This window comes from Lissotriton vulgaris, chromosome 4_1 (assembly GCF_964263255.1).
Source record: "Lissotriton vulgaris chromosome 4_1, aLisVul1.2, whole genome shotgun sequence".
In the NCBI taxonomy this organism is placed as follows: domain Eukaryota; kingdom Metazoa; phylum Chordata; class Amphibia; order Caudata; family Salamandridae; genus Lissotriton; species Lissotriton vulgaris.
Window position 1 is genome coordinate 1,801,181,266 of NC_141691.1, and position 25,055 is coordinate 1,801,206,320.

Below are 25,055 nucleotides of genomic sequence, written 5' to 3' on the forward strand. Positions count from 1 at the left end.
GCCCCTAAGTACAGTTCAAATCCGCTTCCCAAGCAAGCTCCAATTTAGTTTTGGCACGATCTGGTTAGGAGAAGAGAAAAATTTATAAATAAGAGATGCTTTAGGAAGAGTAGAGAGGAGTGTAAGAAGAGGAGATTGAGGTGTAAATAAAGTTGAAGAAGGGAGAGAATAATAACGATCTAGAATTATTGCCATAAGAGAAGTACATTTCTGTAAAAAAGAACGTGGACAGTGGAACAAAAGTTGACATTGGGGAAAAGAGCAAGGTAATAAACCATCAAAAAGATGGTTAACCCATATGATTATTATTATTATTATTATTATTAATGAGTTTTATATCGCGCGTGGTTACCCTTGGGCATCCCAGCGCTCATCCAGAGAACACACCATAGCAGAACGAGCATTAGGCAGGGAACAGATGGGTCTTTAAGAGTTTGCGAAATCGTAGAGTGCCAGTTTCGGAGCGCAGGTCAAACGGAAGGGAATTCCACAATGCTGCCACATTGATGGAAAATCTTCTACCGCCAGTCCTGGCCTTTCTTACTCTCGCGACTTGCAAAAGGTGTTGGTGGTCTGAGCGAAGGGCGCAAGGGGCCTTGTAAGATTGAACCATACCCCGTAGGATCGCTGGCTCTTTCCCCTGCAAGATTTTGTGGGCCATACAGAGTGCTTTAAACTTCACCCTCTCTCTAACAGGGAGCCAATGAAGCGCCTTCAGCGCGGGACGGGCTGATTGCCGCCTGGGAAGGTCCGTCAAGAGCCTGGCCGCAGCATTTTGTACTTGCTGCAATTTGTTTAAAGTTGATTCTGGCGCCCCCAGAAACAGCACATTGCTGTAATCCAGCCGTGAAATGATGAGCCCCTGAATTAATAACCTCCTAGTGGCCATCGGGAGGAGGGGTAGGATCTTCCGGGCTGACCGGAGCAGACCGAAACACACGCCTGCGGTCTTTTTGGCGTGTGACTTGAAAGAGAGGTCCTGCTCCAGCCACACCCCCAAGCTCTTAATCTCCTGTTTAGGGGTGGCTGGCGCTCCCAAACAGCTAGGCCAGCTACTTGGGGACAAGGAGGGTGGGGAGTTCCCCAGCATCATCAGTTTGGTTTTTGAACCGTTGAGTTTAAGTGCTGGATTGCACATCCAGGTAAAGATCTTGGCTAAACATGTGTGCAGCAAGTCGGGTTGATTCGCCGACTGGGGGAGCCCTACCACCAACTGGGTATCATCAGCCAAAATGATACCCTTTATCCTCCAAGAAGGCCAGATGGGTCTATTATTTAAAAGGATTAGTGAAATATAGCAAATAGAGGTGTTTAAAAATGCTTCATGCGTGATGGTAGTCGAGAGAACCAAAGGTTTTAAAAGAGAGGAAGTATATTTAAATAAAGGGAATGAAGTATAAAGAGATTTGGTAGAGAAGCGTATCATTTCATCAAAAGAAAAGGGTAATACTAAAGATAGTTCAATAAGGAGCCAGGGAGGAGAAAAGGGGGAAGGCTCTGATGAAAGCCAACGTGATGCCTGACGTAAAGAAAAGGATTTATGGTAAAGACAGAAATCTGGAAAATTAACTCATCCATTAGGTTTAGATTTACGGAGGGTTACAAGAGAGATTCTAGGTTTTTTGTTCTTCTAAAGGAATTTAGAGATGGAGGAATCTATATGTTTGAAATAGAGGGCAGGACATGAACAGGTAACATGAAAAAGATATAAATTAAAATAGCGGCAATCATCTTTTTAATTGACTTCAATCGACCCCACCAGGAAAGAAAAAGAGGATTCCAGGAGGAGAACAATTGATCAATTCGGGACAAAGCCGCAGACATATTTAATTTAATTGAAGATGAAATGGAGCTGGAAAACCAAATGCCGAGATATTTAATCTTTGAGCTATTCCATGCGAAGCCAGCCGAGGAAAAAAGATGAGGGAGACATATCTTGGTCAAAGGAAGAATTTCAGTTTTGTCTGAGTTATTATTATATCCTGAAACTAAAGAGAATGAATCAAATTCAGATATTAAAGGGGGAACAGACACTTCTGGATTTGAAATAAACAAAAGAATATCATCTGCATATGAAGAGAGTTTCAACTGATTATTACCAAAAGGAAAGCCAGAAATGGAATCATTGTTACGGATGGAGGACAGAAATGGTTCAATAGCTAGGACAAAAAGAAGAGAGGATAAGGGACAGCCCTGACGAACCCCCCGCCGAAGGTAAAAAGAAGAAGAGAGCTGACCGTTTACGAGTACTGAGGCTTTGGGCGCAGAGTATAGCAAAGACATGAGGGATATGAATTTGGATCAAAGCCATGCCAACGTAATGAAGCAACACAAAAGGACCAGTCGACTCTGTCAAAAGCATTTTCCGTGTCAACAGAAATAGCGGCAAGAGGAATTGAAAGAGATGGGGCCTTATTCAAACATTAAGAAAAAGACGAGAATTATCAGAGGTAAGTCTTCCTTTAATGAAACCGCATTGCTCCTTACAAATGAGATGAGGCCTAAAGGGATCTTAGCGAATAATTTGCAATCAACATTAACTAAAGAGATTGGACGATAATTTTTACAAAATTTGGGGTCGCGACCATCCTTCGGAATAAGACAAATAGTGGCATCTTGAAAAGTGCCAACTGCCTTACCGGATGAGTAGAATGAGTAAAAAAGCATTAAAAGTTTGGGTATTAAGAGATTAGAGAAATGTAAATAAAATTCAACAGGAAAACCATCAGGACCGGGTGTTTTGCCTTTAGTAAGGGATGTTAAAGCAGTGGAAAGTTCGTGTAGTGAGAGGTCAAGTTCAAGATCTGGAAAATTGAGGTGAGAAATAGAAGGTTTAGGAAGTTTTTCCAAATAATTCTGAATAAGAGAAGGAGTAGGAGGAGATTCAGGAGTATAGAGGTGTTGATAAAATAGTTGAAATTGGTCAAGTATTTCTTTATCTTTATGTAGGAGAGTATTATCAGAAGAATAAATACATTCTATAGGAGTGCGTTCTTTACGAGATTTAAGATAGTTAGCTAAAGGTTTTGATGATTTATTACGACCACCATAATAACGAGCACTACTACGAAGAAGAATTGAAGATGCATTGTCAGTGGTAAACTTATTAAAGTCAGTTTGCTTGCAAAAGATCTGGTGGTATACATTTATATGAAGAAGTATAAATTGTATGTTCCAAGGATTTTCAAAATCAATAATGAATCCCCTAGCCGTGGCTTTAAAAGAGTCCCAGAGGATATGTGGAGGGGTATTAGACCTGGGGATATTCTAAATATGAGGAATCTGTGATTAGGAAGAACATCAACCAGAATGGAAAATAACTTGTTCATTGTGTTTTTAACACTGTAACGTGTCTGTCTTATGTCAGTGACTTTTTTAATGTTCACATCTATAAGTATTTTAATAAGCTTGCTTCATAAATCTGCATGTAGATTGATGCCAGTTTTTTCCAGATGAATGGGTTATGGCTATCACAATGATTCACCTGTCATACTGGCTAACTGGTAGCCATTGTAGCCCATCTAGTTTTGGTGAGATCTGATATATTTTGTGGACTTTCACCCGATAATACCAAGAGCCACATTCTACAAAGTGTTCAGTTGTGTTGATATGTTGCTAGGGATGCGCAGTTTCAAGATGTTGACATTTATATGTATAAGAGCTCTATGAATTACTACTTGGCTGGAAAATAATACAAAGAAAGATGAGTAATTGTTATTCCTGATATCCTCGGTGTGATCTTCTCCCTAAACATTCAACCGTCTCCCTTCCTGTTTTTATGAATTAATTTTTGTTGACATTATGACTCTGTGCACTTTAAGACTGCTAACTAGTGCTAAGGTGCTTATACTCACTCCCTAAAGCATAGTACCATTGGCTTACACGTGATTAGTATATTTAATTTACTTATAAGTGCCTAGGAAAGTAGTATACCTTATACCCAGGCCTGTAAATTAAATGCTACTAGTGGGCGGTACAAAAGGGGGTGGTGATGGACGGAGCATCTGAACCAATCAAACACTCACACCCAGTCAAGGGATCAGGGTTTGATCCATCACCGTCCTTTAGCCCACTTTTCCACCCCAGTTCAGACATGGCCATATGCAAATCAGTCTGACCCTGTGCCTCATGGGAACAGTCCAGCCCGAACTGCCAAGCCATGTCTTCCCTGGACCGGAAACAAGCATCCTTGGACCGGTTTCTGGCATTTTAGCCGTCATTAGCCAGGCTTGCTTGAATCCAGTGGCAAAGTGAGCAAGGGACTCACGTCTGAGCATACCCTGCCAAATTATGGTGAACAAAGCGGTACAAAAGGGGGTGGTGATGGACGCAGCATCTGAACCAATCAAATACTCACACCCAGTCAACATATCAGGGTTTGATCCATCACCGTTCTTTAGCCCACTCTGCCACACCAGTTCAGACATGGCCATATGCAAATCAGTCTGACCCAGTACCTCATGGGAACAGTCCAACCCGAACTGCCCAGCCATGTCTTCCCTGGACCGGAAACAAGCTTCCTAGGACCGGTTTCTGGTATTTCAGCCGTCATCAGCCAGGCTTGCTTGAATCCAGTGGCAAAGGAGCAAGGGACTCACATCTGAGCACACCCTGCCAGGTTATGGCGAACAAAGTGGTACAAAAGGGGGTGGTGATGGACGGAGCATCTGAACCAATCAAACACTCACACCCAGTCAACAGATTAGGGTTTGATCCATCACCGTTCTTTAGCCCACTCTGCCACCCCAGTTCAGACATGAACATATGTAAATCAGTCTGACCCTGTACCTCATGGGAACAGTCCAGCCCGAACTGCCAAGCCATGTCTTCCCTGCACCCGAAACAAGCTTCCTAGGACCGGTTTCTGGCATTTCAGCCGTCATCAGCCAGGCTTGCTTGAATCCAGTGGCAAAGTGAGCAAGGGACTCACGTCTGAGCATACCCTGCCAACTTATGGCGAACAAAGCGGTACAAAAGGGGGTGGTGATGGACGGAGCATCTGAACTAATCAAACTCTCACACCCAGTCAACAGATCAGGGTTTGATCCATCACCGTTCTTTAGCCCACTCTGCCACCCCAGTTCAGACTTGGCCATATTCAAATCAGTCTGACCCTGTGCCTCATGGAAAAAGTCCAGCCAGAACTGCCAAGCCATGTCTTCCCTGGTCCGGAAACAAGCTTCCTAGGACCGGTTTCTGGCATATCAGCCATCATCAGCCAGGCTTGCTGGAATCCAGTGGCAAAGTGAGCAAGGGACTCACGTCTGAGCATACCCTGCCAACTTATGGCAAACAAAGCGGTACAAAAGGGGGTGGTGATGGACGGAGCATCTGAACCAATCAAACACTCACACCCAGTCAACAGATCAGGGTTTGATCCATCACCGTTCTTTAGCCCACTCTGCCACCTCGGTTCAGACATCGCCTTATGCAAATCAGTCTGACCCTGTGCCTTATGGGAACAGTCCAGCCCGAACTGCCAAGCCATGTCTTCCCTGGGCCGGAAACAAGCTTCCTAGGACCGGGTTCTGGCATTTCAGCCGTCATCAGCCAGGCTTGCTTGAATCCAGTGGCAAAGTGAGCAAGGGACTCATGTCTGAGCATACCCTGCCAATTTATGGCGAACAAAGCGGTACAAAAGGGGGTGGTGATGGACGGAGCTTCTGAAGCAATCAAACACTCACACCCAGTCAACAGATCAAGGTTTGATCCATCACCATTCTTTAGCCCACTCTCCCACCCCAGTTCAGACATGGCCATATGCAAATCAATCTGACCCTGTGCCTCATGGAAACAGTCCAGCCTGAACTGCCAAGCCATGTCTTCCCTGGACCGGAAACAAGCTTCCTAGGACCGGTTTCTGGCATTTCAGCCGTCATCAGCCAGGCTTCCTTGAATCCAGTGGCAAAGGAGCAAGGGACTCATGTCTGAGCATATCCTGCCAATTTATGGCAAACAAAGCGGTACAAATGGGGGTGATGATTGACGGAGCATCTGAACCAATCAAACACTCACACCCAGTCAACAGACTAGAGTTTGATCCATCACCGTTCTTTAGCCCACCCTGCCACCCCAGTTCAGACATGGCCATATGCAAATCAGTCTGACCCTGTACCTCATGGGAACAGTCCAGCCCGAACTGCCAAGCCATGTCTTCCCTGGACCGAAAACAAGCTTCCTAGGACCTTTTTTTGGCATTTCAGCCATCATCAGCCAGGCTTGCTTGAATCCAGTGGCAACGTGAGCAAGGGACTCACGTCTGAGCATACCCTGCCAACTTATGGCGAACAAAGCGGTACAAAAGGGGGTGGTGATGGACGGAGCATCTAAACCAATCAAACACTCACACCCAGTCAACAGATCAGGGTTTGATCCATCACCGTTCTTTAGCCCACTCTGCTACCCCAGTTCAGACATGGCCATATGCAAATCAGTCTGACCCTGTGCCTCATGGGAACAGTCCAGCCCGAACTGCCAAGCCATGTCTTCCCTGGACCGGAAACAAGCTTCCTAGGACCGGTTTCTGGCATTTCAGCCATCATCAGCCAGGCTTGCTTGAATCCAGTGGCAAAGTGAGCAAGGGACTCACGTCTGAGCCTAACCTGCAAACTTATGGCGAACAAAGCGGTACAAAAGGGGGTGGTGATGGACGGAGCATCTGAACCAATCAAACACTCACACCCAGTCAACAGATCAGGGTTTCATCCGTCACCGTTCTTTAGCCCACTCTGCCACCCCAGTTCAGACATGTCCATATGCAAATCAGTCTGACCCTGTGCCTCATGGGAACAGTCCAGCCAGAACTGCCAAGCCATGTCTTCTCTGGACCGGAAACAAGTTTCCTAGGACCGGTTTCTGGCATTTCAGCAGTCATCAGCCAGGCTTGCTTGAATTCAGTGGCAAAGTGAGCAAGGGACTCAAGTCTGAGCATACCCTGCCAATTTATGGCGAACAAAGCGGTACAAAAGGGGGTGGTGATGGACGGAGCATCTAAAGCAATCAAACACTCACACCCAGTCAATAGATCAGGGTTTGATCCATCACCGTTCTTTAGCCCACTCTGCCACCCCAGTTCCGACATGGCCATATGCAAATCAGTCTGACCCTGTGCCTCATGGGAACAGTCCAGCCCGAACTGCCAAGCCATGTCTTTCCTGGATCGGAAACAAGGTTCCTAGGACCGGTTTCTGACATATCAGCCGTCATCAGCCAGGCTTGCTTGAATCCAGTGGCAAAGTGAGCAAGGGACTCACTTCTGAGCATACACTGCCAACTTATGCTGAACAAAGCGGTACAAAAGGAGGTGGTGATGCACGGAGCATCTGAACCAATTAAACACTCACACCCAGTCAACAGATCAGGGTTTCATCCGTCACCGTTCTTTATCCCACTCTGCCACCCCAGTTCAGACATGGCCATATGCAAATCAGTCTGACCCTGTGCCTCATGGGAGCAGTCCAGCCCGAACTGCCAAGCCATGTCTTCCCTGGACTGGAAACAAGCTTCCTAGGACCGGTTTCTGGCATTTCAGCCGTCATCAGCCAGGCTTGCTTGAATCCAGTGGCAAAGTGAGTAAGGGACTCACGTCTGAGCATACCCTGCCAATTTATGGCGAACAAAGCGGTCCAAAAGGGGGTGGTGATGGACGGAGCATCTGAACCAATCAAATACTCACACCCAGTCAACAGATCAGGGTTTGATCCATCACCGTTCTCTAGCCCACTCTGCCACCTCAGTTCAGACATGGCCATATGCAAATCAGTCTGACCCTGTCCCTCATGGGAACAGTCCAGCATGAACTGTCAAGCCATGTCTTCCCTGGACCGGAAACAAGCTTCCTAGGACCGGTTTCTGGCATTTCAGCCGTCATCAGCCAGGCTTCCTTGAATCCAGTGGCAAAGGAGCAAGGGACTCATGTCTGAGCATATCCTGCCAATTTATGGCGAACAAAGCGGTACAAAAGGGGGTGGTGATGGACGGAGCATCTGAACCAATCAAACACTCACACCAAGTCAACAGATCATGGTTTGATCCATCACCGTTCTATAGGCCACTCTGCCACCCCAGTTCAGACATGGCCATATGCAAATCAGTCTGACCCTGTGCCTCATGGGAACAGTCCAGCCCGACCTGCCTAGCCATGTCTTCCCTGGACTGGAAACAAGATTCCTAGGACCAGTTTCTGGCATTTCAGCCGTCATGAGCCAGGCTTGCTTGAATCCAATGGCAAAGTGAGCAAGGGACTCACATCTGAGCATACCCGAGCAACTTATGGCAAACAAAGCGGTACAAAAGGGGGTGGTGATGGACGGAGCATCTGAACCAATCAAACACTCACACCCAGTCAACAGATCAGGGTTTCATCTGTCACCGTTCTTTAGCCCACTCTGCCACCCCAGTTCAGACATGGCCATATGCAAATCAGTCTGACCCTGTGCCTCATGGGAACAGTCCAGCCCGAACTGCCAAGCCATTTTTTCCTTGGACCGGAAACAAGCTTCTTAGGACGGGTTTCTGGCATTTCAGCCGTCATCAGCGAGGCTTGCTTAAATCCAGTGGCAAAGCGAGCAAAGGACTCACTTCTGAGCATACCCTGCCAACTTATGGCGAACAAAGCGGTACAAAAGGGGTGGTGATGGACGCAGCATCTGAACCAATCAAACACTCACACCCAGTCAACAGATCAGGGTTTGATCCATCACCGTTCTTTAGCCCACTCTGCCACCCCAATTCAGACATGGCCATATGCAAATCAGTCTGACCCTGTTCCTCATGGGAACTGTCCAGCCCGAACTGCCAAGCCATGTCTTCCCTGGACCGGAAACAAGCTTCCTAGGACCGGTTTCTGGCATTTCAGCGGTCATCAGCCAAGCTTGCTTGAATCCAGTGGCAAAGTGAGCAAGGGACTCACGTCTGAGCATACCCTGCCAACTTATGGCAAACAAAGCGGTACAAAAGGGGGTGGTGATGGACGGAGCATCTGAACCAATCAAACACTCACACCCAGTCAACAGATCAGGGTTTGATCCATCACCGTTCTCTAGCCCACTCTGCCACCTCAGTTCAGACATGGCCATATGCAAATCAGTCTGACCCTGTCCCTCATGGGAACAGTCCAGCATGAACTGTCAAGCCATGTCTTCCCTGGACCGGAAACAAGCTTCCTACGACCGGTTTCTGGCATTTCAGCCGTCATCAGCCAGGCTTCCTTAAATCCAGTGGCAAAGGAGCAAGGGACTCATGTTTGAGCATATCCTGCCAACTTATGGCGAACAAAGCGGTACAAAAAGGGGTGGTGATGGACGGAGCATCTGAACCCATCAAACACTCACACCAAGTCAACAGATCATGGTTTGATCCATCACCGTTCTATAGGCCACTCTGCCACCCCAGTTCAGACATGGCCATATGCAAATCAGTCTGACCCTGTTCCTCATGGGAACTGTCCAGCCTGAACTGCCAAGCCATGTCTTCCCTGGACCGGAAACAAGCTTCCTAGGACCGGTTTCTGGCATTTCAGCGGTCATCAGCCAAGCTTGCTTGAATCCAGTGGCAAAGTGAGCAAGGGACTCACGTCTGAGCATACCCTGCCAACTTATGGCAAACACAAGGGACTCACGTCTGAGCATACCCTGCCAACTTAGGGCAAACAAAGCGGTACAAAAGGGGGTGGTGATGGACGGAGCATCTGAACCAATCAAACACTCACACCCAGTCAACAGATCAGGGTTTGATCCATCACCGTTCTCTAGCCCACTCTGCCACCTCAGTTCAGACATGGCCATATGCAAATCAGTCTGACCCTGTCCCTCATGGGAACAGTCCAGCATGAACTGTCAAGCCATGTCTTCCCTGGACCGGAAACAAGCTTCCTACGACCGGTTTCTGGCATTTCAGCCGTCATCAGCCAGGCTTCCTTGAATCCAGTGGCAAAGGAGCAAGGGACTCATGTCTGAGCATATCCTGCCAACTTATGGCGAACAAAGCGGTACAAAAGGGGGTGGTGATGGACGGAGCATCTGAACCCATCAAACACTCACACCAAGTCAACAGATCATGGTTTGATCCATCACCGTTCTATAGGCCACTCTGCCACCCCAGTTCAGACATGGCCATATGCAAATCAGTCTGACCCTGTGCGTCATGGGAACAGTCCAGCCCGACCTGCCTAGCCATGTCTTCCCTGGACCGGAAACAAGATTCCTAGGACCAGTTTCTGGCATTTCAGCCGTCATGAGCCAGGCTTGCTTGAATCCAATGGCAAAGTGAGCAAGGGACTCACATCTGAGCATACCCGAGCAACTTATGGCAAACAAAGCGGTACTAAAGGGGGTGGTGATGGACGGAGCATCTGAACCAATCAAACACTCACACCCAGTCAACAGATCAGGGTTTCATCTGTCACCGTTCTTTAGCCCACTCTGCCACCCCAGTTCAGACATGGCCATATGCAAATCAGTCTGACCCTGTGCCTCATGGGAACAGTCCAGCCCGAACTGCCAAGCCATTTTTTCCTTGGACCGGAAACAAGCTTCTTAGGACCGGTTTCTGGCATTTCAGCCGTCATCAGCGAGGCTTGCTTGAATCCAGTGGCAAAGTGAGCAAAGGACTCACTTCTGAGCATACCCTGCCAACTTATGGCGAACAAAGCGGTACAAAAGGGGTGGTGATGGACGCAGCATCTGAACCAATCAAACACTCACACCCAGTCAACAGATTAGGGTTTGATCCATCACCGTTCTTTAGCCCACTCTGCCACCCCAATTCAGACATGGCCATATGCAAATCAGTCTGACCCTGTTCCTCATGGGAACTGTCCAGCCCGTACTGCCAAGCCATGTCTTCCCTGGACCGGAAACAAGCTTCCTAGGACCGGTTTCTGGCATTTCAGCCGTCATCAGCCAAGCTTGCTTGAATCCAGTGACAAAGTGAGCAAGGGACTCACGTCTGAGTATACCCTGCCAACTTATGGCAAACACAAGGGACTCACTTTTGAGCATACCCTGCCAACTTATGGCAAACAAAGCGGTACAAAAGGGGGTGGTGATGGACGGAGCATCTGAACCAATCAAACACTCACACCCAGTCAACAGATCAGGGTTTCATCTGTCACCGTTCTTTAGCCCACTCTGCCACCCCAGTTCAGACATGGCCATATGCAAATCAGTCTGACCCTGTGCCTCATGAGAACAGTCCAGCCCGAACTGCCAAGCCATGTCTTCCCTGGACCGGAAACAAGCTTCCTAGGACCGGTTTCTGGCATTTCAGCCGTCATCAGCCAGGCTTGCTTGAATCCAGTACCAAAGTGAGCAAGGGACTTACGTCTTAGCATACCCTGCCAATTTATGGCGAACAAAGCGGTGCAAAAGGGGGTGGTGATGGACGGAGCATCTGAACCAATCAAACACTCACACTCAGTCAACAGATCAGGGTTTGATCCATCACCGTTCTTCAGCCCACTCTGCCACCCCAGTTCAGACATGGCCATATGCAAATCAGCCTGACCCTGTACCTCATGGGAACAGTCCAGCCCGAACTGCCAAGCCATGTCTTCCCTGGACCGGAAACAAGCTTCCTAGGACCGGTTTCTGTCATTTCAGCCGTCATGAGCCAGGCTTGCTTGAATCCAATGGCAAAGTGAGCGAGGGACTCACATCTGAGCATACCCGAGCAACTTATGGCGAACAAAGCGGTACAAAAGGTGGTGGTGATGGACGGAACATCTGAACCAATCAAACACTCACACCCAGTCAACAGATCAGGGTTTTATCCATCACCGTTCTTTAGCCCACTCTGCCACCCCAGTTCAGACATGGCCATATTCAAATCAGTCTGACCCTGTGCCTCATGGGAACAGTCCAGTCCGAACTGCCAAGCCATGTCTTCCCTGGATCAGAAACGAGCTTCCTAGGACAGATTTCTGACATATCAGCCGTCATCAGCCAGGCTTGCTTGAAACCAGTTGGCAAAGTGAGCAAGGGACTGACGTCTGAGCATACCCTGCCAACTTATGGCAAACAAAGGGGTACAAAAGGGGGTGGTGATGGACGGAGCATCCGAACCAATCAAACACTCACACCCAGTCAACAGATCAGGGTTTGATCCATCACCGTTCTTTAGCCCACTCTGCCACCCCAGTTCAGACATGGCCATATGCAAATCAGTCTGACCCTGTGCCTCATGGGAACAGTCCAGCCCAAACTGCCAAGCCATGTCTTCCCTGGACCGGAAAACAAGCCAACCACAGTAGTAACCCCTTATAACATGTTTCAGTCCTGCCTGTGTTAGACTAAGAACCAAGAAACTGTACATAATCCCAAACATGTAAGCAATATTGTTCAATAAGGTGCTCTGACACCTCTGTTCAGGTACAGGTCACACAATACATAAAACTTTTCAATAAATCAATCAAAGCAATATCTTGGAAAGAGAAGTCACCAGAAAGCTGCTGCAAATGTGTAAGAACCTCCTCCTGTATGATCACCAGTCCTGTTTGAGAGCTTCTCGAGGCCGGGAATAATCTTGGCTAATATCAACCTTGACGAGGGACAGCTAGAGGCTCAGATGCTCCCTGGCCTTAAGGCTGACAGGTCTAACTGGACCTCTCTCATAAATCTTTTTGCACCTTGAATTTTCAGCATTGCGAAAACTTCCATGTGTGTTTCTGGTGAATTTTGTGAGGGTTTAGAGAATATCGTCATCAGAATAACGTCCGACGTGAATCTCTTGTTCTAAGTCACGCCTGCAAAAATATCTTCCCATTGTAGTTAAGAATAGAAAAGCTAGGCACAGTGGGGCGTGATTTGTTTTTTGTAAACAATATTTAGTACACAATATGTATTTGAAGTGATTTTTTTTAATAAACGATATTCTGGAACATTTGTGTAACCCTGAAATGCCAGAAATGTTTGAAATCATAAATATAAAACTATTATGCAAAGATATGAAACAATACATTCGTAAATGGCCCTTACTGATTTACTCTAATATCCTTAAAGCAACTTTTCCCCTGATCGATTATTTTAGTGTGGTCTGTAAGTTCCTTAACTCTTGGGGGCTTATTTACAAGCCTCTTGCCCCACTTTTGTGTCATTTTTAGCATGGAAAAAGTGACGTACGGGTGGCGCAAGGGGCTTGTAAATAAGCCCCTTGGTATGGTGGTCACTTTTTTCGACAAAATCCTGAGACTGACATTCAGGAACTAAATTAGATAATTGCAACCTATTTGCAGTAACTATGCAAGAAAATCTTTTAGAATCCTCGTGATCACTGTGGTCCCCAGTGCTCGCTCAGATGCCCAGCCAAGAGACCCTATGGTCATGCTGCTTCCAGTGGAGACACACCTGTTTCTGTATTTGCTTCAGCCTTGGTGTCATTATTCACATTTGCTGATATGCCTTATCGTCAAGCTGATGCAGTCTCTGTTTTGGCATGTACTATGAAATAGTCGGGATAACAGCCACATGACAGCTTCATGCCAAATCGTTTCGAGGTGTGACCTCTTGGAAGACCAACTTTCCTAAATAAGAATCTGAGGGCCATATTATCAAGCCTGGGCGATAAAATTATCGCTACTTTATCAGCATGAAAATGCCTCTAAATTGGCGATAATGGGCTTCATAATATGCTCTATGGAATTCCAATTGAAGCTCATGTTAGATGTGATGCACACCTAACATGAGCTTCGATTGGAATTCCATAGAGCATATTATCAAGCCCATTATCGCCACTTTAACGGCAGTTTCTTGCCAATAAAGTGGCGATAATTGTATCGCCCAGGCTTGATAATATGCCCCTGAGTCAAAAAATGCAAACAAGCAAACTGCTTTGTTGGTCTAAAAATCGTATTTCAAACCGGTAGAATTCCTTCGAAAGCCATGCATTCTTATATGTGAGTATTAAGAGACGCTTTTTCATCAGTGAAGAACATTAAAGTAATTTCACCAGCCCAGTTCTGTTGACGTCAGAGTGTTCCTTATTTTTCGCAGCTCGAATACTGAGGATGTTGACGTCACCATCGCAGGGAAAACATGCGCTGTTCTGTCTGCAAACAACACGCACATCATCTGCAGGACGGCTGCACACTCTCCCTCTAAGCGGACAAAAGTGAAGGTCAACATTGGTGGCAAAGGAATGGCAAAGCTGGTAATGGCAATCTCGTTTTTGATTTACAGTTAGGAACAAAACATAAACGTTCCATAATCCTTCTTCAGAGTTTTTCATCATGGTTCCACATTTAAATGTGAAGGTTTCGTACAGTTAATATAGTGCAGCTTTTGAATCTAGTATTTATTTTCATCAATTCCCACTGTCAAATCAACCCCTATAACATTATAATTTATTTAACAGCAATTCAAACATTATCATTCCTACTCACAACAGAAGCCCATCTTAGCTGGTCCTGTGAGCTGAGCGCCACATCCTGAATGTTGATGTTAAACCCTCCCATTATCTACCACAGTCATTGCATACCTTAACCTGTGCCATGCCAAATTAAACATGACCTTGTGATGAAATTGTTGCTTTTTGAATTGAGACCATTCATCAAAGGCATAGATTGGACGACAGAATCAACAATCAACCTAACATATCAGAAAGATCCCTTCCCAAGCCAAACAGAGACGCGCAAAACATGTCAGGATATCGCCCTCTTTCCCTAATATCTACCGAATACAAGATGCTTAGAAAAATTCTGGCCCGTCTGCTCCTCCCCTATCTTCCGAAACTCATACACAAGGATCAGTGTGGCTGTGTTCCGGGTCAAAATTCGTCCCTGAATGTACGGCGCCTGCACTATGTTATGGAGATCTCCTGTAAGACTGGCTGTATCTCTCTTGACCTCCAGCAGGCATTTGATACACTAAACTGTATTCGCAATTATGGGAATATTCGGCATACCTCCTGGTTATATGAAGTGGGTCAAACTTCTATACACTGCACCTACTGCTCGGGTCCGTACTGGATCCCACTTATCTCCCCCCTACTTGGTGGCAAGAGGAACAAGACAAGGCTGTCCTTGGTCACCAATACTATTTGTACTGGCATTAGAACCTCTACTCATTAAACTTTGGAGGAGGGATGCTGCAAACAAAGGGATCCCACTAGGAGAGACACACATATAGTGTCGGCATATGCTGATGATCTTATATTATATATTAAAGACCTAATTATAGATCTGGAACCCATCCCTACAATATTCCAGCAATTTGAAGACGTCTCGGGCTGGCAATTAATGTAACAAAATCACATGCATTCTTTATGCAATATAGGGAAGATCCAGAACCTGTCTGTTTTGGTCAAGTTGACCTGATGGTTGCACCACAAACCTTCACATACTTAGGTATACAAATATATAGAACACCTCAGAACCTACTAGAAGGGAAATTGCTGAAAACAATTAGATCACAACGTGCCCAGGTCTCCCTCTGGACATCCTTACCTCTCTCGGTTATGGGTATATTAGCCATCTCCAAGATGGTGTTACTCCCCAGATTATTATATTACTTAACTAACATACCGATTCTGATCCCTGCCAGTGTTTTTCGAACACTGGACACCCTTCTCAGGGAGCTGATATGGGGTAAAGGACGAAGGAGGGTGAGCCTATCAAAACTATAACTGAAACCGGAGGAGGAGGGACTGGGGGCTCCTGACTTCAGAGCGTATTGCATGGCTGTCCAACTGCAATGGTTGTCATATTGGCTGGCAGGACGCATTCTAAATGAAATTGGGTACAAAACACAAAAACTAGATCAAGAAACATTACATACACTACTACTGCCTGACTCCAAAATACCACCTGAAACTCCCTCTTTGCTCAAGACAGCCCTCCTATATTGAAGACGGATATTGCAATATACCAAACAAACTACCCCATATTCACCTAATGATCCACTACTTGGAAAACCCACTACAACAGGCCTAATTGCAAGATGAAGGATGTTACAATGGGCACAAGAGGGCTTGACAATGGTAGGTACCTTGTTTAAAGATGGCATATTAGCTGACCACGACAATTTCATCCACAATTAGGGAATTCCCCACCCACTATTCATGTTACAAGATACCATAGTTCACTATGTTAAGAAACACTGGGCCCCGAACGGGAATGAACCCTCCACAGATGGACTGGAGCAACAGTATATTTGAAGGGAGAGGGACATCACCTAATCTGCTGTCTGTACAAAGACGCTAGAACGCATGTTGGGGCCTCTCTGGTGCCTTTACGGGAAACATGGGTGAGGGATCTGGTAGAGACATAACAGGCAAGGAGTGGCGTATGCTCTAGAATTCCCCCCAAAAGTGTCCCGAAATGCAAAATTTAAGTATAGTCAATACATTATCTTACATAGGGCATACCTTACCCCTCACCGCCTCAACTGTATATATCTAGATGCACAAGCCTGCTGCCTTAGGTGTAAGACGATGGATGCTGATATACTCCACATGTTATGGGAATGTCTATGTTTGAGGGGATTTTGGTCAATGTAAGGGGGTTGTTAGATTTGGGGGTCTCTAGTTGGCACAGGTAGGTACTTGTGACAAATAGGGACTCTCTCCTCTAGTCAAGATAAGGGGGATTACACACCTAAAATAACCCCTGCTCACCCTCTAGGTAGCTTGGCATGAGCAGAAGGGCTTTACTTCAGAGGCGTTGTAAGTTAAGCATTTGTGACCACATACAGTAACCCAGTGACAGCACTATAAATGGACACCACACAGGTTTTATATAAAAAGTAAGTATGCTTTATATAGAGTAACAACAAGACCATAAATGACAGAAATACATACTATGATTTCTTTAAGATGGTAGATTTAAGCTTAGTTCAGTTCTTAGATGAAACACTCTGCGTCAATGTACCTTAAGTTGCGTTGCGCTTCCACGACAAGCAATGTTGCAGTGATGGGAAATGCTGCAAAGTTCAGATACAAAGAAATCGGCACGCTTGTCAGGATGCTAGAAGTTTTTGGTTCGATGCGTGGACTACAGCGGCGACATCCAAGATGCGACGGCAGCAGCTCCAGCGGCGACGCTCTTCTCCCATGATGCGTGAAGCTTCAGCACAATGCGACAACTACAGCGGCGACATCCAAGTTGCGACGGCAGCAGCTGCGATGGCGGCGCGCTTCTCGGGGGATGCGAGTTGCTCTTTGTCGATGCGGTGCAATGCAACAGTTGCGGCGGCGACACACTCCGACCTAATTGCGAGATTCTTCTCCTGATACGGTGCAGTGTGACAACCACAGCGTCGACACCCTCCTTCTTCAGAGTTGCAACGGCAGCAGCAGTGACGGCGACACGCTTCCTCTTCGTTGCGGCATGTTTCTCTCCGATGCGGTGCAGTGCAGTGCGATAGTTTCAGCGGCGACACCCTCCTTCTTCTGAGTTGCGACGGCAGGCTCAGCGACGGCGACACGCTTCTTCTCGTTGAGTTGCGCTTCCAGCTCCTTGCAACACGCAGATCCTCAGATGGCCCTATCAGCAGCAGGCACTGGCAAAAGAACTCTGGGGAGTTAGGGGGTGAAGCCTGTTGTCCCTGAGACTTCAGCAGAAGGCAAGCTATTTTCCTAGCCCTTGGAGATCCTTCACAAGTTGAAAGCAAAGTACACAAAGTTCCTTTCTCCTTCCTTTGACAGTAAGGCAACCACTGCAGGCCAATCCCCCAAGCAGCATTTCAGCTTGGAAATAGTGTCTCCTCAGTTTCTTCAGGTTCCTCTCCTCAGTAAAGGTTTCTTCTTGTAGTCCAAAAGTGATCTAATTTCATGGGAGCAGGGTCCCAATATTTATACCCCAAATCCTTTGTTCTGTGAGAGCAGGGGGGCCTTTGCCTAGTCCAGCCCAGTTCCTAAGCACACTGTTTACCAGACTTCTCCTTTCCTTTCACAGTGCAGGGCAGAAACATCAGACGCCACACAGGAGGTGAAGCCAGCATTGTGGAAGGCAAGTACAGTCCTGGAGCACTTTGTTGACAGGACTCCTTCTCTTCTTTCAGTGCGCAGGGCAGAGACATCAGCCGCTCCCCAAGGGGTGGAGCCAGCATTGTGGAAGGCAGGCACAGCCCTATTCAGAGTTCGGGTGCATCTCCCATCTAGATGCAGATCTCTCTATTCACCACTGGGTGACTCAGCCTGTCTCCTGGAATTCCCCAGCCCTGTCACTCACAAAACCAGACAAACTAATACACAACCTAGCAGAGGCAGGTTTGAATGGTTAGACAAGCAAATACCTACTTTCTAAAAGTGGTATTTCCAAACACAGAATATTAAAATAAACTTTACTAAAAGATGTATTGTATTATTCTGAGTCCAGGCATACTAAACTCGAATTTCTACCATGTTCTCTGAGTCTGTTAGGATTATAAAATGTAACAATTCTAACAGCCCATTCTGCCCTATGGAGAACAGGTAGCCTTGCAATAGTGAAAAACTAAAATGGCTGTAATTCACTATTAGGACATGCCACACACATCAGGGCTTGTCCAACCTTATACTTACAACGCACCCTGCACTTGGGCCTACTATAGGGGTGACTAATATGAAGAAAAGGGAAGGTTTAGCGACTGGCAAGTGGGTGCACTTGCCCAGTCAGCATGACAGTACCAGACTGCACGCAGGCTCTGCAATGACAGACCTTAGACACATTTTACAAGGCTGCTTCTGTGGGTGACACAACCAGTGCTGCAGGCCCACCAGCAGCATTTGAATTATACTCCCTGGCACACGCAGTGCACTAGACTACGGTCTGACAAGTAAACCAAATAGCCAAACATGGAACCACTGATTAATACATCAATTTACAATAGGGAGCACTTGCACTGTTGCACTGAATAGCAGTGGCACAGTGCCGAAAGCATCTAAACACCAGCAAAAATACAAGAGGCAACAGCAAAAATGGAAGGGAGACCCACGCCAATGTCCCAGGTCTTACAGAGGTGTAATTCAGGACACGACAGGCACCTCCTTCTGGGATACAGCAGATAGCTGCCTACAAGGGCTACACCCCACCCAAAAAAGTCATAGAATACAGAATAAATTTGTGGATATGGCTATCTTCATAGCGAAATGTGCCATCACAATGAGGTGGAAATCAGCCTTTTCCCTTCCATTACACACCTGGCACACAGAGATGGTCCGATGGGGAGGGGCGGAAAGTGCCATCATCAGAAGAGAGAACATTTGTGGGGTGTGCAAAATTCCCAATTCCATGGAGTGGGAACAAATGTTGGAAACAATGAAGGCTAAGAATCTGACCGACTCCTCTGGGCCGGAGTGAGTGTCGCCCCCTCCACCACAAGTCACTGAGTCCATGTAGCGCCGTCCCCCTATACAACACTCTCTAATATGAAACTGCTTAATAAGTACATTAGTTACAACGAGACAACCCAAAGGGAAATTGTAAAACTGAACCCTAAGACGACAAACAAGGGAGTGAGCCAGTTGGGGGGATTGGGGGTGGGATAATGGGGAGTTGGGGAAGGTTATCGTGTTCCAGGTTGGACTACTTTATTACTGAGTCATCAAACCTGTGTATAGGTACAACATCTATAAGAATGGAAATAATTGTACATGCAAAGGTTGATTGATTATGGCAAATATATTGGAAAATTTGTATGATAGTGAACATATTATTAGAAGAACTGTGTAATATGGGATGACTTCTGAAATGTAAAACAATGCCATAATCATTTGGATTGCTAACATGAACAACATTAATTAAACTATGCTTAAAAAAAACTAACATATCAGAAAGTATATGTATCACCTTCATACAGAAGGTTTCAACCATCTCATAGTTCCACCATGGAGCTACAAAGAGCCTGATTAAGTCCTGTCCTCCGGGAATTTCTCACAGATTCCAGATAAAAGTGTATGCAACAACACATTTGTAATGAATCAATTTACATTGAGCATTGCCAATTGCTGTTTAGGTCAGCACTCTTTTGTGTATTGGTAAGTTGTGTCCCTAGATTAGCGTCCCACTTGATCCTAATGCCTTCACTCACACTTAGGACACTGGTATGCAAACGTTATAGATTTCGGTTACAGGTTTGCGTCCCTCACTCTGCTGGATCAGCTGTTCAGTCTCCTTATGCATATTTGGTTTATTAAATTATGTCAGCCAAGTCTTATGAAATCTGCTTGTCATTTTGTATGTTTCATAAAATGTATGACTCTGATGTAAAAGGTATTTACCTTCAGTTACAAAGGTTCTTGTGGATATATAATCTTATTGCACATTTCCCTCCTTAAGAATATGCCTCAAGTGTCTGAATGGCCAGGAAAAGGTAGGAGATCTAGAGCACCACCAAGTGGCACCTTAAGGCTCCAAACTGACCCATGGGGAACCCTTCTCTTCACTTGTGGACCCCATCTGTGTACCACCTAACCCAATTTGCTTGCAGATTAATCTCAGCAGGCAGACAGTACCACCATGACCACAAAGTGATGTGGCCCATTTCACCACTTGTATTAGATTTCTGTCCCCAAGGAAAACTCTGTACATAAGGACAACAGCCAACAGAGGCAACTGACAGCTGTCAGGATCCATAACCAGGCCCCAGGCCATCCAGGGGTGTCTGATCTCTGTGGCTTTTCAGAGTGGGAAGCAGTAGCCTCAACTGTTGTGCACCCTTTCTTTACTCTACCTCATACCGGTTCATGGGTGGTATCCTGAAACTGATCCCTCACCCCAGGATGCATACCCTTAAGCTCAACATGTGCCTGGTGAGCCACGACTTACAGGATCGTACCACTACCCCCCTCAAGGGTGACACACTGTGTGTCATGCAAGATCCCGAGCAGATCCCGAGCCGTCTGTCCCTGTGACAGCGCATGGAGCCCCCCTGACCAGAAGTGGCTTCCACAGGGTCAATCTCTGTTTTCAGACCTGGCAACCTCTGACCCACTGGTTCTCCCATTGTGGACCGTTTCTACATCCTGCCCCTCCATCTGGGCCTGTGTACCCTCTGCTGTTGAGTGCTATCCCCAGAAACCAAAATAGAGGACGCCTTTGGTGGCCACCCCACCCATCTCGCCTGACACGGTGGCGCTCCCATTAGTGGATGGTCTCTTGGTACAGACCAGATCCTCCTGCTTGTGTCCCAACTGAGAGCAATCTAAGCACTGGGGCTGGAAATAGGCCGCCCTATGTCTCCACTTGCCCAGAGATCTGCCTCCTTTGCAAGCTCCCAGACATCAGTAAACATGCAATTAACCAGGCTTTGGTGTAGACCTGGAAAACAGTGACTGAACATGTGCTCTATGGCAATCAAATTGTACAGATTCTCAAAAGTGTTTATCATAGTACCGTTCACCCTGCCATCCTGTGCCCTGTAAAAGTACCCCACAAAATATCCCAAGGACTAGTGAGACAGCTTCTCATTGCCCCTGACTCTCAACCTGCACTCTTCTGGTTTGAATGCATGTCTCATGGCAAAGGGTCTCTTTCATGGTGGAATACCCCAGGTTGTACCCCTTCTCTAGGGCCGATAGGGCTTCCCTACCCTCACTAGGCATATGCTTCCATATACCTGCCTCCAATCCTCCTCAGGAATCCTATGCACATCTAGACTAACCTCACATGCCTCAAACAACCTATATATAAGTCACCCCCCTCCTTGAAATCAAACATCAAGCCCATGGGTGTGTTGATCCTTCCTCCACCACTGGGCACTGTAGTTTCACTGCCACCATTCCTGCTGGAATCTACCATCTGTTTGGCTTTCAAGTCCAGCTCCTTGAGACTGCGTTCATGGGCCATCCTTCTCTCCTTCATGGCCAGTCTCTTCTCCAAGGCTCGCTCAACCTCAACATTTCTCTCCTCTGAAGCCCGTTGGGCCAAATACAGCCTCAGGTCCCTTTCCCTCTCAGCCTTCTGTCCTTGAACTCCTCACAGGACAGGATGTGGAAGGGGACACTGCTTCCTGCATTGGATCCAACAGGGGACTCCCTCTTTATGGGTTCTTGCCTCTCCTCTGTAGCCATTGCCAAGTTATCTTCCTCCTCCCACTCCTTCTCAAGGCCATCACCCTCATGGGGCCCCAATTCTGGTGTCAGAAATAACCAGGGCCCTGGTTTCTCCAGCACTAGAACTGCAAAGTAGTCTGCCTCATCCTCTATTTTCTCCTCCTCATCCATGGCATCCTCCTCATCATCATCAGCTGAGGCTGTTGCTTACATTCTGTGGACCTCCTACCAAGCTTTGAGGGTTGTCTGCTAATTCAACTTTAGATAACCCTTAGGGATTCTCAGCCCCAGCTCCCTCAACAGCATTTTAAGCTCAGTCATGCTGTAGCTCTCAATGCCATTGATATCCAACTCCATTCTGGCAGGTAAGAGTAACAGGCACCAAAAATGTAAGGTAGGAATCAAATTTGAAAAACTGAAAAATAGGGCCAATCAGGAAGAATTGACTCAAATTGTTCTTAGATGTGGAACAGTAGTGTACACCACGTCACTGCATGGCACTGTCAAACACAAGTTCTATTTTCACCACTGAGCACCAATGTTAGAAATTGCCAATTTCCAATGGCAAGAGTCAGTATTCTTTATGAAAATCAGCTCACTTCAAATGGACTGTCAATCAGACGGGCGTAGACATCTTGTGAAGAACAAGTTGACTGCATCTGGACACATCAGCCTAATGTGACAGTAGTGGTAAGTGACCTGGTATTCAAGCCACACTTCACGATCTGCTACAGTAGATCCAAGTCATCACTTGGAAAAAGGCTTCTGAATGCTTTCCAGTAGGCTAAAACCACCAGTTCGACCAATTCCCTTAGAGAGTGGACTTTGTGGCCTAGTAGGAATGTGGAATTCATCTTATGTAGAACGAGACTGCCTGAACCTAAATCCTTCCTGCTACTGATTAACACCTATTATCTGCCAATGATTTCAAGTTTGACGGTCAGAGTCTGGGAATAGTCTTATGGTTAGGAATCTGCTGAAGATTATTTATTTATTTACCTAATTTTTATAGCGCAACAAATACCCTGGGGTGTCTCGGCGCTGTGGAGCTACTGGGGTCAGTCATCCTCTCACTGGTTAAATAACCACGTTTTTAAGAGCCTGCGGAAGCTCATCAGGTTCGGGGCAGGTTTGATGGAATGTGGCAGAATATTCCAGAGTTTTGGGGTGGCCACCAAGAAACGTCTATCTCCCCAGGTGGCCGTTCTTGTGCGTGGCACAGTGAGGAGGTTGGTATTGGCCAATCTTAATTGCCGTCTAGGAGTGTATGGCTGAAAGGCTTCCGTCAGGAACCTGGGTCCTATGCCGTGTACTGCCTTATATGCAATGCAGAGGGCCTTGAATTTAATGCAGCTCTCTACTCTCAGCCAGTGGAGTTGACGAATACCAAGAGTGGTGGAGTTGCGGCGAGGAATGCTCAGGAGAATCCTGGCTGCCGCATTCTGGATGGATTGCAGCTTTGTTATGACACGCTTCTGGGTATGGAGAAAGAGAGTTTTTCCATAATCCATTTTGGAGAAGACTAAGGTAGAGACCAGAATCTTCCCAGCTGAGGGAGGGAGATAAGGCAGCAGCTTCTTAATCTTTTTCAGAATAAAGAAAGAAGACGACACAACCTTGTTTGTATGAAGGTCAAATACCAACTTGCTGTCAAAAATGATTCCCAGGTTTCTGGCTTTTTCCACTGGGACAGGTGGATAGCCGAGCTTTTCCGGCCACCAGTTAGAAGACCATTCTGGAGAGAGTTTTCCAAAGGTCATAACCTCGGCCTTGTCCGAGTTGAGCCTAAGACAATTAGAGGCCATCCAGGTACTGACCTCAAGCATAGCTCTCTGGAAGTTGGCTGCCACAGCGCAGCCGTCCTTATGGATGCCCTGGACCAGCTGGGTATCATCTGCATAAGATGTTAGCCGTACTCCATGTGCCTTTATTACCCTCGCTAAGTCTGCTACATAAATGTTAAATAGCATGGGACTTAGCGAGGAACCTTGTGGGACTCCACAGGGGAGTGCAGAGGTAGGTGAGTAGAAATCTCCCAGCCTTACAGTCTGGGTACGGTCTGCCAGGAAAGATGAAATGAGATCCTTGGCCAGACTGCTTATGCCCAGAGCTGTGACACGGTCGACTAGGGTGACATGGTCGACCGTGTCAAAGGCCGCTGACAAGTCCAAAAGGATGAGGACAGCCGCCCCCCCCCCTGATCCATGATCGCCCTGATCTCGTCAGAGGCCTTAATCAGGGCGGTCTCTGTCCCATGCCCTTTCCTAAAGCCAAACTGCGATTCATCGAGAAGTTGGTGGGTCTCAACGAACTCTGAAAGCTGTCTATTCATCATAGATTCGCATACTTTGGCGGCAAAGGGTAGACACGCAATGGGTCTATAGCTGGCGACGGCTGTAGGGTCTAGGGAGGGTTTTTTCAGAAGGGGTTTTATAACAGCCTTCTTCCATATACTAGGAAATTGGCCTGTCTGAAATGCAGTGTTGCAGATCTCCATGAGGGGGCATGCAATCACCTCTGTGAGTTTTTGCATCACAGAAGGAGGGCAAGGGTCCAAAGGGTAACCCGATTTAGTGGATGAAATGAGAGTGATAACGTCATCAAGTGAGGCAGGTGAAAAACATAAGAAAGGGTCATAATTATGATGAGAAGGTACCTCTTTCACACTACCGCCTCTGTGTTCAGTTTTAATATCCACTTCAAATGAAGCATATATATCTGTCACCTTTGTGGTGAAGAAGGTGGATAAATCATTACAAAAGGTCTGTGAGGGCTCTACCCCAGGGCCAGAGGGGGGGCCGGACAGAGTCGTCACAACGGAGAACAGCTCTCTGGCAGAGTTGGCGGCGGTTTCAATTTGTGCCGAAAAAAAGACAGTTTTTCGGGCCACAATTGCCTTTTTTTTAAGTCATAAGGGCATCTTTATAAATTTGTCTGGCTATGGGGCAGTAAGCTTTTCTCCATCGCCTTTCCAGGTTCCTACAGTGTTGGCGATGGAGTCTTAAATCTTCATTATACCAGGCAGCCGAAGGAGATGCTCTGTTAGGTCTCGTAAGTTTTTCTGGGGCCACTAGATCGGCGGCACTTCG

At 46.7% G+C, this 25,055-nt stretch overlaps 1 protein-coding gene across 1 annotated transcript in view; it reads left to right on the forward strand.

Annotated features, from left to right (window-relative positions):
• LOC147724578 (fibrocystin-L-like) overlaps positions 1 to 25,055 on the forward strand; it is a 1,433,379-nt gene that overhangs the window by 859,097 nt on the left and 549,227 nt on the right. The window contains exon 44 of the mRNA XM_086966122.1: positions 13,989 to 14,145. Within this exon, the coding sequence (XP_086822248.1) occupies positions 13,989 to 14,145 (157 nt within the window). The remainder of the gene's footprint in view (positions 1 to 13,988; positions 14,146 to 25,055) is intronic.